We start from the raw sequence: 14,544 nt of genomic DNA, 5'->3' as shown, positions 1-14,544 counted from the left end.
TCCAGCCCCAAGGACTGCAGCACTGTGATTGTGGCTGGGCTGCTCAGCAGCCCAAACCTCATCCCTCATCCCACATTGCAAGGGAGCATCAGGTCCTGGCAAAGCCCAGCTCTCAGTGGGGACAAATGGATTTTATCCTCCCTAGGACAGAGGTTTCAAATGGGGATTTTATTTGTTTATTTTTAATTTTCTTACTGCTCTCCTGAACCACAGAGCACTGCTGGATGTGCCCCCAGGGTCCTGTCAGGGCTGCACCCACCCCTGGCACCCACCTGGGTGCCTCCAGCACCATCCTGCCCCCAAACCCCCCTCCCAGCAGCAGAACAGGCCTGAGGAGCCTGTTGGGAGTCTCCATCCCCAGCCCCCCTGGCTTTATAGGGCTGCTGGAGCCATAATTAACTTATGAAAAATGTGGTTTATTGTTTAGAAATGAATAACAAAACGCCCACCGGTGGGAGGGGGTGTCAGCTGTCCTGGGTGAGGGTGGGCAGCCCTGGGCTGCCTCCTGTGGCACCCACTGTGCCTGAAAACCTTGGGCTTCTCCAGCCTGGGCTGGAACAGCAGGTTTGGTGCCTCCCTGAGGGGATCCAGGTGCCCCACAGGGGTGTCCCCCCCTCAGGATGTGGGGCTGGGGCAGGGGGGCATTGCAGGATTTGCAGGCTTGGCCCCAGAGTGTCCCTGGGTGTGCCTGGTGTTCCTGGTGCTGGGCTGAGCAGGGTCGCTCCTGGCTTCACTTTTTGGTGTTTCCTGCAGTGGGGGAGGTCACAGGGGGTGAAGGGGGGGGACAGGACACGCTGGCTCTTGGGGGGACTTGGGGAGCCCCGCTGGGGACCCCCAGAACAGATGAGGTGCCCCCTCATTACTGGCCTTGCAGGTACCACCAGTAACATTCAGAACCCTGCAAAATGCAGAAACCTTCCCACCCAAATTGCCCATTTGTGCCCCAATAGCCCAGCTGGAGCTCCTGGGAGGGTTCCCACTGGGAATTACTGGGTTCCCATTGGAATTTAATCCCACTGCTGGGATTAAAACTCCTTCCTGAGGGGTAACAGGGTGACCCCCCCCAAGGAACAGCCTTTAATTTGGGATTCTTTATTGTGCCAGGGCCTTATTTCCCCTCCAAGAGGAAGCAGAATGAGCTGTGATGCTCTGGGGGGGCTTTGGGGCTCCTTGGCCCTGCCCCCAGTAACCCCCAGTACCAGCAGCTGTCCCAGCCCAGTCTTCCCAGTATGGGACTGGGAGAGGAAGAGCCCAATTGCTGCCATTGCTGGGCAGGGGGTGAGCAGCCAAATTTCAGCTGGGGAGGGGAGAATTGCCCCCAAAATTCTGCTGCCCTGGTGCTCCACAGCCCCACCCAGTGCCCGGCACACGCAGGGGGTGGGGAAAGCACCGGGAATCTCCATCCAACCCAGTCCTGAAGGTGCTGGGAGGGCTCAGGAAGTTGGGGGAGCCATTTCCGAGCTGCCGGTGGGGCAGCCTGGCTTTGGGGGCTCCTCTTTTCCTCCCCACAGCCCCCCCAGCCCCTCTCAGCGGGGTGGGGGCAGCGCTGGATGCAGGGGAAGCTCGGGGGGTGCAGGGAGGGGCTGAAGGTGACCCCACCACCCTGAGCCCCCTGCCTGGGGTGGCGGACACACCCCGGGGGGAGCAGGGATCCGCGTCCGTCCCCTTGGGGATCATGTGGCCCAGTTCAGGAGGCTCCCGGCGCCCTCTTTGCTCTTCATCCTCAGCGCCATCAGCGGGGCAGCTTTGTACTCGTGCTGGGCGGGCTCGAAGGGGTGCGGGGCCAGCCCCGGCGGGGGCAGCCCGTGCAGGGGGTAGAGGCTGTTGATGCCAGGGTGGGGGCCCGGGGATGCAGGGATGCCCACGAAGCCATTGCTGGCAGCGGGGGGGTACGGGGACATGCAGGGGGACGGGATGGGCTCGGGGGGCAGCAGCCCCGGGGGGCTCCCAGGGCTCGGCCACAGGTTGTTCTGTAGCTGAAATAATAACAACAACAAAAAGGGCAAAATGAGGGTGGGGACATCACACCCTGTCCAGTTTTCCCCCATTCTGCCCCCCTTGAGGATTCCTCTTATCCCACCCCTGTTGGATTCCCCTCATGCCCCTTCAGGGTACAGCGGGAGCGATGTCTTTGCTCTGTTTTCTGCCCTTGGGGGGGTTGAATCCTGCTTGAATTATTCCCCCCCCCCCCCCCCCGCGGGAAAATTTGGCTTCAGGGATGTGCATGAAGCTGAGTTTTAAATTATTGAAATTATTTTTATGCTTTTCAATACGAAGGGGGAAAAGGCAGCTTTGTAGAAAAAGGGGCAGAAAGCACAGAGAGAGCTAAAGGGGATCTTCAGGAGGAGGACCCCAAAACCTGCCCCAAAGGGCAATGGAGTGGCACATAAAGCAGCATGTGGCAAAATGCAATCCTCCCTCTTTTCCATCCCGGGCCGAACTTCTCCCAAGGGTGGGGAAAACCAGGGGGAAGAAGAGGCAGGAATGGGAGATGTGGGGGAGAAAGGGCAGGAATGGGAGATGTGGGGGAGAAGGGGCAGGAATGGGAGATGTGGGGGGGAGCAGGAATGGGGGATGTGGGGGAGAAGGGGCAGGAATGGGAGATGTGGGGGAGAAAGGGCAGGAATGGGAGATGTGGGGGAGAAAGGGCAGGAATGGGGAATGATGGGGAGAAGGGGCAGGAATGGGGAATGATGGGGAGAAGGGGCAGGAATGGGAGATGTGGGGGAGAAGGGGCAGGAATGGGAGATGTGGGGGAGAAGGGGCAGGAATGGGAGATGTGGGGGAGAAAGGGCAGGAATGGGAGATGATGGGGGAGAAGGGGCAGGAATGGGGGATGTGGGGCAGAAAGGGCAGGAATGGGGAATGTGGGGGAGAAGGGGCAGGAATGGGAATGTGGGGGGGAGCAGGAATGGGGGATGTGGGGCACCCCCAGGTGCTTTGGCGGGACCCCTCTCCCGGCAATGGGGGCACGCAGGGCCGGAGCAGCTCCCGAGCCATCGCTCTCTCACCTCCTGGATTTTCCCGTAGCGTTCCCGTTTCCGCCACTTGGCCCGGCGGTTCTGGAACCAAACCTGGGGATGGAGGAGGGGGCTGAGGGGTGGGGACCCTTCCCCTGCCCACTGCAGCTCCTGCCGAGCTCTGCGCTCCTCCCAGCAGCAGGAGGGGCCGGGCAAGGGAAGCCGCTCTGCGCTGGAGCTCCCTGACCTTTACCAACACCTGGAATATCTTGTCCCGCACCAAAAATGATCCCCTTTCGCCTCCCTGCTGCTTCTGGGACTTGTTTGTCCCAGGTTTTGTTGCAGAATGAGGCTTTTTGGGTGCTGGTGCCCCGTCTGCGTGTCCCCTCTGTGCTGGGGTGGGGACAGCTCCCGCAGCCCCTCCCGGAGAGGAGGATGCGCTACCGGGACACTTGGCCTGAGGCTCTCACGGCTACGGGTGGATTCATCTCAATCCACCCCAAATCTGGGTTTGGAGGCTCCCGTGGGCTCCTGGGGACACTCGCCCTGCCTATGCCGTGTCCCCATTCCTGCTCCTGGGGATGGCAGCTCCCAGCGGCTGCTCCCTGCTCACTTCCTCACCCTCCACCTTCATTTCCTCCCTGCTGGGAGCCCCCTGCAGCTGCCTCTTCCCACCTGGAACCTCAAACCGCACGGGGACAGCAGAGCTGGGGAGGGAGGGTCGGCCTCACCCTGCCCCAGGTCCAGGATGTGCCACCCCAGCCCCACCCACGGGAGCTCCCGGGGTTCCTCTCCCCAGCTGGGAATGATGAATGCACGGAGGCCATCATGATTAGGGCATTCTCAGGGGGGTGGTTGACCAAATTTTGGCTCTTTCCACCCTTTGGGTGCTTGTCCAAGGGGGGGACTGCAGAGGGTTCAGAGACAACCAACACCCAACCACAGCAGAGGGTGCAGAGCCTGAGATTTTCCATCTGGGATTTAACATTTTCATGGGAAATCAGCTTCTATCTCAGCACCACCTTGCAGACAGGAGAACCTGCCCATTCCTGGCAGCCCCCAGGGTGGCCATGCCCATCCCTCTGTGCCCATACCTGCACCCTGGCCTCGGTCAGGTCCGTGCGCAGTGCCAGCTGCTCCCGGGCGTACACATCAGGATAATGCGTCTTCTGGAAAACCTTCTCCAGCTCCTCCAGCTGGAACGTGCTGAAGGTCGTCCTGTTCCTCCTCTTCTTGCTCTTGCTCTTGCCCACGGGCTCGGGGAGCTCAGGGATCCCATAATCCCGGAGGCTGCCCAGGGGTGCTGCCAGTGGGCACCCCAAGTCCTCTGGAGCTTTTGGGGGGACCCTGCAGGCTGTGGGAATGGCCTGGAACCCACCTTTGCAGCCCTTCTCACCTGGGGGGGGAGAGGCACAGCACCAGGGGGTGTTAACAGTGCCAAGGAAGCCCAGAACTGCCTGTGCCACAGCCCTGGCATCCCATCCCATCCCTGTTCTCATCCCATCTCATCCCATCCCAGGGGATGTCATAGTAGTGTCCCAGGAGAAAGGGCTCAGCATGGACATGCAGCAGGGCAAATCCATCCCTGAGAAGGGCAAAAATCCGTCCCTGAGAAGGGCAAAAATCTGCCCCTGAGAAGGGCAAAATCCGCCCCTGAGAAGGGCAAAACTCCGTCCCCGAGAAGGGCAAAAATCCGTCCCCGAGAAGGGCAAAAATCCACCCCTGACAAGGGCAAAAATCCACCCCTGAGAAAGGCAAAATTCCACCCCTGAGAAGGGCAAAATCCACCCCTGAGAAGGGCAAAAATCCACCCCTGAGAAGGGCAAAAATCCCCCCCTGAGAAAGGCAAAAATACACCTGAGAAGGGCAAAAATACACCTGAGAAGGGCAAAATCCACCCCTGAGAAGGGCAAAAATCCCCCCCTGAGAAGGGCAAAAATCCCCCCCTGACAAGGGCACGATCCACGCTTGCTGCAGGAGCTGTGGGCAGGAAAAGCCTCTGGAGGGTGGGGACAGCCTGGCTGGAGCTGTGGGTGCTCAGGGTCCCACGGGGATGCTGTGACTGCCTGGGGATGGGGCAGAGGACAGGGACACAGGGGTTTTTTGCAGACAGTTCTGCTCCATTCTCCTCATCCCTCTCCTCCCACTCCCTCCCTGCTCAGGCTGGTGCCTCAGCCCAGCTCAGAGCCCCAGGGCCCAGCAGTGACCCCAAACCCACCCCAGCTCTGGGCCATATCCAGCCCCCCATGCCCCAGATTGTTCAGGGGGCTCTGTGCCCCTGAGCCAGCCCTTCCCTGGAGCTGCAGCTCCCAGGAAAACTCTTGGAAAGGAGTGAAAAATCCCACCCTGCTTTTTCTGCTGAAGAAATCTCCCTTTGCTCACCCTCCTCTGGGACCAGAGCAAGAAATCTGGGGGGGTCCTCCCTTCCCTTTGGTGCTGCTGCATTGCTGGGGTGGATGATGGAATGGGATCAAGGAGGAAAATCCCTGCCACACATTTTGGGGGGCACCTCTGTACCCCCAGAGGGTCGTTTGTCCCCACATGGGGACACCCAGAGCTTGGCAGCTCCAAAAGATTCCGGGTGCTGTTAGGACCCCGATGGGCTGAGGCAGGGAAAGGAGAAGTGAGCGAGGAATTGGCAGATGGGGAGGGGTGCCTTGGGTACCCCCATCTGCTGAGGGGACACAGAGGTGTCACCTGGGGAGAGGACAACCTAAAAATGCTGGATTTGCCCTGATCCCACCCCAGTCCCCAGCTGCAGATTTGGGGTTCCCGCAGGTGAGACCTCAGAGGGCCAGGAGGGGAAATGCCTCCTTTGGGATGGATCCTCCTCCCCACCACATCCCAGCAGAGCAGGGAAATGGGGTCCCCATCCCTGCAGAGCCACCCAGGGCTCCCCAAAGCAGCTCCCACCACGGCCTTTTCCAACCTTTCACTTTGGATTTTCGATTCTTTTCTAATTAAGGCAATTTGGGGGCTATGGAGCCGCCAAGCTCTGATCCAGCTGCTTTGAATTAATGAGGAATTGTAATTTGGGGGAGGTTTGGGGGGTGATTGCTCCTGGTCCCTCTCAGTACCGACCTGTCTGGTCATGGATAAGGCAAAGGAATGAGGCTGAATTGCCATTTCCTCCCTGCTCTGGCCTCCAAAGGGCTCAGCCGCTGGCCTGGAGGGTTTTAATGATTCAAAACCAAATCTCACCAAAGAGCAGACCCAAATATAACCAAAACTAAGAAAAAACGGACCAAAATAAAATCCTGCTGCATAAAGCATCGAGTTTGGGGGTTTCCCCCCCTTTTTTCAAAGGCAACACGGCGCATTTCCAAGTGACCCACGAGTTTTGGTGTTGGAGACAAATAAATAAAGAGCCAGAAAGAAGGAAAAGGCAGGAAGGAGCGGGATACAGGCACGTAACTAAACAAACACAGCGGCACCGGGGGACAAAGGGAAGATCCAGATATTTTTCTCCCACTCCTTCCTAAACTGACACCCCCCGAAAGATTTGGCGGCGCTGGGGAAGGCGGCAGCTGGGAAACAGCTGCACAATTCCTGGGGTAATGGGGAGGGGAAGGAACTCAAAAGGATCATTAGTGAAGGGATGGGGGCATGGAAAGGACTCCCAGGAACCGGAGGAAACACCCGTGGGTCGGCAGCATCTCCCTGCCGCGGCTGGAGCAGGTAAACGCTGCAGCGGGGCCCTCCCGCTGCTCCCTCCCGGCTTTTCCCGGCTTTTCGGGTTCTTTTCTACCTGTTCCCCGAAGCGGCTTTGCCGGGTCCCACCTGGTTCCCATCGCCCCCGCGGCTCTGCCTTTTGCTTCTTCTTTTAAAGCAGAAGTGGGGGAATAAAATTAAAGCGAAAGTGGGAGCCCGGAGCAGCCCCCGACGGGCCCGGCCGGGAGAGCGCAAAGGAGCGGCGGGAGAAGCCCCGGAACGAGCCCGGTCCTGTCCGAGCCTGGGGGCGGCCACGGAGCCCCGGGACACCCGGGCCGAGGGGAACCGGGTGCTCTGGAGCTCCGGGGAGAGCCGGGGAACCGGGAGCGCCGCAGCCCGGGGAACGAGAGCGGTACTGCCCCGGAGAGGGGCACCGGGAGCGGGGGGCTCCGGAGCGGGCACCGGGCAGCGCTGCCAGCCCCGCAGTCCGGCCTCCCCCAGGTCCCGGAGCCCCGGGCCCGTCCGTCCGGCCGCACCGCGGTTTCTGCCGCCGGTCCTGCCCGGTGGGCTCCGGAAAGCGGAGTCGGCGGCCGGACGCGACTTTGCAGCCTCCCCCGGGGAGCCGTTCCCCACCCCGGGCCGGTCCCCGCCGTCGTGGCAGCCGGGCCGGGTCTCTCCCGCCGCTTTTTCTCCCCCTTCCCCCCTTGGTTCTGAAGAACGGGAGACCCCGGTCTCTGTCGCGACACGGCCCCAGCTGCCGACACTCGGCAGCCCCGACCCTTCCCGGCTCCGGCTCCCGTCGGGGGACGCCCTGGTTGTCCCCGACGGGGCCATATCGCGACATCGCCGCCTCGGAGCAGCCCTGGGGAGCGTGTCAGCGCAATGACACCCTCGGGGCAGGGGGGGGTCAGGGCTGGGGCTCCCGGCGGAGCCCGAGAGGGGGGAAGAGAAGCAGAAGGGGCCTGGAGGGGTCGGCCCCGGCCCCCCCATCCACCCGCCGCTCCCCGGTACCTGCAGCCCCGGCCGGGTACGGGGGCTTCCCATGCACGGCCACGGCGGGGGGGCCCGGGCTGGGCACCCCCGGGTACCGCGGGCAGCGGCCGGGCCGGGGGCTGAGCGGCGGCGGCCGCCGGTGGGGCCCCGGAGCACCGAGGGCGAAGGCGGTGGGAGGCCGGGGGAGCCCCGGGGGACCCCCGGGCCGGCGAGGCGGGGGCAAGGCCGGGCAGCCCGGTGTGTCCATGGCGCAGGTTGGAGGGGACGGGGACGCTCCGCGGGAGCGGATTTTGTGCGGGGGACCGGGAGGAGGGGGACGGGGGTGGGGGGGGGGGGGTGATGGGGAGGGAGGGATCGGCCCGCAGCCCCCCCAGCCCGCACACCCCCAACCCCCAGCCAGTCACGTGCGTCCTCCCGGGCTCTCGGTTAACCCTCTAATCCCAAACCCTGCCCTGCTGGGGACCCTGTCCCGCGTGGGTCACGTCCCCCCAGGGCAGGGGCTGCAGGGCGAGCCGTGCCCCCCCTCCCTGCTCTCCCAGCGTCTTCCAGCTACACCGAACACCCTGGGCTCTTCTTTGATTCCAAACTCCATCCCTCGCTGCTGAGAGCAGCAAGAAATACCAGGCAGGGCAGAAATTTCCATTTTCCTGTCGCTCCCTGGGTTTATTTTCCCCTTCACAAGCTCCACAGAGTCCCTTTGCAGCCTTTCCCTGCCCAAAACCAAAGCCAGGGCTGGGTCAGGCTGGTTCAGGGATGATGGTGGCCCTGGGACAGGGGAGGCAGGGATGATGGTGGCCCCAGGATCCCACAGTGTCCCTGGAGCAGGCCCTGCTGTGCCTGGTGGCTCCCAGCCCCAAGGGGGCCCTACCCTGCTCCCCCTGTGTCCCTGCTGGTGCTTCCACCCCCAGGGTTTGGATCCCCTCATCCCAGCTTGGGTCTGGCTTTGGCATCAGGCACTGGGGTGGGTCAGAGCTTGGATTTCTTTATCCCCACTCCCCCTTTTCCTGCATTTTGCTCCTCTGCTCACCAGGGCTGGAGGTTTGGCTTGGCTGGGGGAGGATTCGGCTTTGGGGGTGTTTGTGTGCAAAATGAGGGGAAAGATCTGAAATTCCAAGGCTTGGAGAAGGAACTAAATAAGGGGCCTGAAGAACTAACTGGAACTTTGAAAGGTTAAGTTTTACCCCTTCATTTACTGTTTTTGAACACTTGGAGTTCATTCTTGGGCACCACTCCTTGCTCCAGGTGTATGAAAAAAGAATCTGCAGGTGTGGGAGGGCATGAGCTGCATGTGAGCAGCAAAAGGAGGTGGGGAGGAACCCGGGGGATCCCAGATGTGTGATGGTAGATAGGAGAACAAGGGGATAACACTGACCATAAATAACATTAATGCTCTCATTGCTGCTTCCGGGGCAGGACTTTGTTACCCAGGCATGGTGAAAATCTGGAATCACAAGAAAATCTCATTTCAAAGAGTCTGTGATATAAATGTCACCTCTGTGTCTTGGCAGGAGTTGATGTGTTGTTTGGTCACTGGAAAGCTGCAGGAATGGTGGATTTGTGGTGTTAATCACAGCTGCATTTTCCAACCCTGCTCAGGGAAACTGCATTTGTGGGAAATGCTGCCTTGTGATCCTGGACTCAAAATTATTCCTTCAGAATCCTGTGAGGGGCTGGCTCTGCACAGAGGGGTCTGAGCATGCAATGCCCCCTCTTTAAACATTATTAGATTTAAACCAGTATCCAAACATTTTTTTATTTGCTGCTGCTGGATAAAATTCCAAGTTTTTACAAATTAACGTAGTGGCCTTTCAAGGAGCTGCAGGAATAAATCAGTTTAAACCCCTTGGGCTGCTTTAAAAGAGGATCTGGCTCTGTGCTTGCAGGGTGGGCACCCTTTTAATGCCCACAATGCTCCCTGGGCATCCCAAGCCTTCCCTGACACTTTCCCTTTGCAGCAGCTGGAGCTGCCAGGATTTTCCCTGTTCCACTGTCCACAGCTCACAGGGTGCTGTAAATTATGGCTAAATAGGGACTGGGAGGCCTCTGGCTCACAACAGGTCATTAAATATTATTAAACATAACATAACTCCTGGAAAGGCTTCTTCGTTTTTAAGGTTGCTCTCTCAGTTTTGCTGCTGGCATTTAAAGGAATTTAATGGCAGAGGGATGAGTCTGTCCATGTGTGCTGCTCCAGGACAGGCTGGTTTAGGGGGTGCTGCTTTTCCAGGCTCCAGAGATTGCTGGGACCCTCCTGGGCAAGTGGAGAGGCCTTGGGCAGGTGGGATTTGGGGTGTTTGGAGCTGAAGGCAGCACGAGGTTTGTGAGATTTTGGGGGGTTTGTGTTGGTTCCTGGAGCTGCTGAGGAATTTGGTTCTTCCAGTGGGCAGGAGGAGGACCAGGAGCCCCAGAATCTCCTTCTGAACCTGCCACCAGCCCTCTGCCCTGTTCCATAGAGCCAGAGCAGGGTGCCTCATTCTCCTGGGTTTGAGAATGTTTGTGCTGGGTGCTTTGGGATCAGGGAAAGGCTGAAAAGTGCTGCCCCTTCCTGGGGCACCATGGGTGGGTGCCAGTGTGGCACTGACTGCAGCTGGGAAGTCCCTGTGCTGCTCCTGACACTCTCTGGGGCTCATTTTCCAAGGATCAGCTTATTTTTGGGCAAAGAATGATCCCACCAGCTTGAAAAGCTTCCAGGAGAAACTTTTCACAACGTCACAGAGTCGGACTCCATCTCCGTAAGGGGAAGAGCTGCTGGGTCGGCTCTTGCATGGAAATGACCTTTTGTGGCCCAGCTTTAATTAATGACCTTTTGTGGCCCATTTTTAATTGGATCTTCCACCAAGTGAGCCTCACAGGAGAGCCACCGAGAGAGGCAGGAGGACTCTGATGGGATCCTCTGCGGGGAAAAGCTGCTTTTGCTTTGTCTCCTGCTTGCTGGGAGGATTTTCCCCTCCCTTTTCACATCCCTTTCGCTTTCCCGCTGTCTCTCACCATCCCCGAGCGCTCCTCTCCTCCCCTGGGGCCGCGGGACGTCGCAGGAGAGCTCTGCAGGGGCAGGGAGGCTCTGCAGGGCTCTGGGGTTTGTAGGAACATCCATCCCTCCCCGAGCCCCGGCAATGCTGGCGCGGGATGGAGCCGTGCCCGGTGCTCTGCTCCTTCCCCAAGGTCACGTTTCCCTCCCAGCCCCAGGGTCAGCCAGGGGAGATGAGGACCAGCAGCTGACATCCAGGTCCAGCTTTTCCTCAAGGGCAGTTGGGTTTTATTATTTTTGGCAGTTTGGGAAGAAAGCTCATTCCTGGGAGGCTGTGGAGGAAAAGCTCTGGAAAGGAAGATTTCTGTAATATTTGTATTGCTTCTAATCCTACTTAGGACTCTTTAGAAGTTCAAAGGTTGTCTAGGATGTTCAGGGCATCTGCAGCTATTATAATATTTAAATAATAATTTTTAAAAAGGAATAATTGCCTAAGGATATGAAACCTTTGGAGGGGTCTTGCAGGGTTTCCCAAGTTGCAGTTTTCCCAAGCCCAGCTCAGCGTGGCCGTGTGTGACACCGGAGCTTCATGGTGGTGGCAGAAGGGACAGTCTGGGGACAACTGTCCGAAGGGTGATCAGGCACTGCAGCCCCTCCCTCCTGCAGCATTCCCGGCTCTGTCGGGTGTTTCCTGACCGAGCTTGGAGCAGGGCTTGGAGGATGATCTCCAGCTCTGCTGCTCCTCTCATCCCCAGGTAAAAAAAATTCCTGTTTCTTCTCAGCCTGGGGAAGCACCATGTGTGGGCAGAAGGATCTGGAACAGCACCACAAAGGCCATTGCCTCTGTCCTTTAAGGGATGGGCATTTGGGGGCTCCTTCCCTTCCTGAGGAGGATGTGGGACTCAGCCAGGGCCACACTCCTGCTCCTCTGCTCTTGTTCCAAGGCTGGACTGCTCCAGGACCTTCTCCAGCTCCGCAGGGGGATGCACACATCGGGATTCCAGTGGGATCCTCTGCATTGTCTGGGCACATCCCTGTCCCCTTGCTGCCCTGGGGACACCCATCCCTGTCCCAGGACACCCATCCCTGTCCCTCTCTGTCCCAGTGACACCCATCCCTGTCCCTCTCTGTCCTAGGGACACCCATCCCTGTCCCAGGACACCCATCCCCGTCCCAGGACACCCATCCCTGTCCCTCCCTGTCCCAGGACACCCATCCCTGTCCCAGGACACCCATCCCTGTCCCAGGACACCCTCCCAGCCCCTCTCTGTCCCAGGACACCCATCCCTGTCCCAGTGACACCCATCCCTGTCCCAGGACACCCATCCCTGTCCCAGGACACCCATCCCTGTCCCTCTCTGTCCCAGTGACACCCATCCCTGTCCCAGGACACCCATCCCTGTCCCTCTCTGTCCCAGGACACCCATCCCTGTCCCAGGACACCCATCCCTGTCCCTCTCTGTCCCAGGACACCCATCCCTGTCCCAGGACACCCATCCCTGTCCCTCTCTGTCCCAGGGACACCCATCCCTGTCCCAGGACGCCCTCCCAGCCCCTCTCTGTCCCTGGATACCCCTCCTGGGGCACTGGAGGGAATCTCTGCCCTTCCTTAGGTTTGGTTTTCCCTGACCCTCGGTCCTTGTCCATCTGCACGTCCCTCTCCACCTCCCAAACATCCCCAACCCCTCTGATCCCGGTGTCCAGCTCACTTCACAGCTTCATCCCAGGCCACTGTTGGGTTTTGTTCAGGAATGTTCATGTTGGTGGCAGGAAAAATTACTGAATTCCCCGAGGAAATAATAAAGTGATTTTTATATATATTTTATATCGAGAAAAATAAAATTCCTTGCTGGTCACAAGGCTGTTTTGGGTGAGGGAGTGGGAGCTGGGGCTGGAAACCCTTCAGGATCCCAGATCCAGGCTGGATTTGTTGTTTTCTGAGGCTGACAATGCAGGGAGCGATCTTGACTCCAAAAAAGCCAAAGTACAAACACAAATATCCACTCACATGGAATCACCATGCCCCTGGGTCACACACATGTTTTACAGGCATGTGAATAGGTTTGGAGATGTAATTTAGATATAAATTAAATATTCATATTATATTATAAAATACATTAATCTAATATATTAATATTAGGTATAAATAGTGCATAGATATATAAAATATATAATATTTATATTATATATATAATATAAATAGAATATATTTATAATAGTATATAAAGTAGACTATATAGTATACTATATAAATAGTATAATATATAAATAGTATACTATATATATAAATAGTATATATTTGATATAGATCAATGTAGATAGTATATTATTATACATACCTTATATATTATAAATTATTATAAATACTGCTCTATGTTGAATTAAGTAAAGTGTTAATGATGTAATATTTTTATTTTATATATTTTAAATATTTTTCTATCCCAAGAAATATTTAAGGCCAGGTTGGATCCTGCTTGGAGCAACCTGGGATGGTGGAAGGTGTCCCTGCCATGGCAGAGGGTGAAATGAGATGAGCTTTAAACCATTCCATGATTCTCTAATTCTGTAATTCCACATTAATGCATATTTATATAGAATAATATTTAAATATTAATTCATATTTATATAAATATACGTATTTATAGCTATTCTGGTATATTTCCTAAGAAGTTAATCCTATGCAAATAAAATTACAATTTTGCCCCAAACCAGTGTATTTCCATGTTAGTTTATGTTCTCAGACAGGGACAATAAAATCGTGGAATTTTGTGTCTGGATGAGAGGGAGATGAGGATGAGCATGTGGAAATCACATGCAAGTAACTGCATAAATCCCTAAATTTGTATAAATACATGGAGATTGTGGAGTTTATACTACAAAGCGTGTGGCTGCAGCAAGGGGGGATAACAAATGGACACAGCATTGCAAAGGAGGGAAATTTCCCAGGAAAACAGCGAATTTCGTAAAAATTCAATTTTAAACAATTTTCCTTCATTGTTTTTTGTGTGGTTGACACCTCGATGCTCCTGTTTTTGTCGCGGTGCTGCTCAGGAGCAGCGTTTGGTGTCAAACCGTGCCGTGAATTAACGATTTAACAACGATCGGGGGAGCGAATCCCGTGAAAACAAACGCGGGACGGGACGGGATTCACCCGGCGGGAACGCCGAGCTCGGCGCTTTCGTTTTCTGCTGCATTTCAAGGGGTTTTCCTTCGATTTTCAAGGACTTTTCCTTTGCATTTCAAGGAGAAAGATTAGGAGGAAATAAAAGAAAGGAAAATAAAAATTAACATTATTTTAGCCCGATTCGAACCAGTATCAAAACAACAATTTTTTTTTTGCCGCTGTTGGATAAAATTCTAAATTTTTATAAATTAAAGTAGTGGCCTTCTGAGGACCTGCAAGAATAAATCAGTTTAAACCCCTTGGGCTGCTTTAGAAGAGGATCCAGCTCCCTCCTTGCAGTCAGAGAATTCCACCCCTGGGTAATTCGGGCCCAGAAACTCAATTTTACACCGGGAGGCAGAGGGGGCTCCGTGGATCCCTTCTCCCAGTGCTGCGCTGGATTTTTGCTTTAATAAGGAAAGATTTGTCCTTTATCCCTGTAGGGAATTTCCAGGCTGCTTTGGGAAGTACTTCAGGATGGCAAGTTCAGCCTTGTTTTCCTTCCAGCTCCTCCAAAAATATTTATTATATTAAAAATAAGGGTGGAAGTGAAGCCTGGAAGCGGCAGCGAGCCGAGCCGGCAGTGGGTGGGATTCAGGAGAGATGCTGGGTTGGAAGTTTATGTTTATTAATGTTTATGCCATGAATCCCAGAAAAAGCTGTGGAACTGGGAGCAAAATGGTTCTTTTGACTCCTAAAAACCTGATAGTGCTTGGAAAATCAGGAAAGCAGCTAGGGATTAAAGGGAATTTATTCCATCTATGATTGAAGGGAATTTATTGAAAAATTGCTTTGCTGGGAAGGGGTAG

The 14,544-nt window shown here is 56.0% G+C and overlaps 1 protein-coding gene across 1 annotated transcript; it reads right to left on the bottom strand.

Moving 5' to 3' along the window:
- Positions 1-1,673: 1,673 nt before the first annotated feature.
- On the bottom strand, positions 1,674-7,851 carry ALX3 (ALX homeobox 3). Its single transcript, XM_066565216.1, has 4 exons — positions 7,623-7,851; positions 4,055-4,356; positions 3,012-3,074; positions 1,674-1,976 (listed from the first exon to the last, which is right to left on the bottom strand). Exons 1-4 carry the CDS (start codon positions 7,849-7,851, stop codon positions 1,674-1,676), a joined length of 897 nt encoding a protein of 298 aa, XP_066421313.1.
- Positions 7,852-14,544: the final 6,693 nt, after the last annotated feature.

This window comes from Molothrus aeneus, chromosome 24, assembly GCF_037042795.1.
Source record: "Molothrus aeneus isolate 106 chromosome 24, BPBGC_Maene_1.0, whole genome shotgun sequence".
Classification (NCBI taxonomy): Eukaryota; Metazoa; Chordata; class Aves; order Passeriformes; family Icteridae; genus Molothrus; species Molothrus aeneus.
The sequence above is the reverse complement of the archived record's forward strand: the minus strand, read 5'-3'. Positions and strand labels throughout refer to the sequence as shown.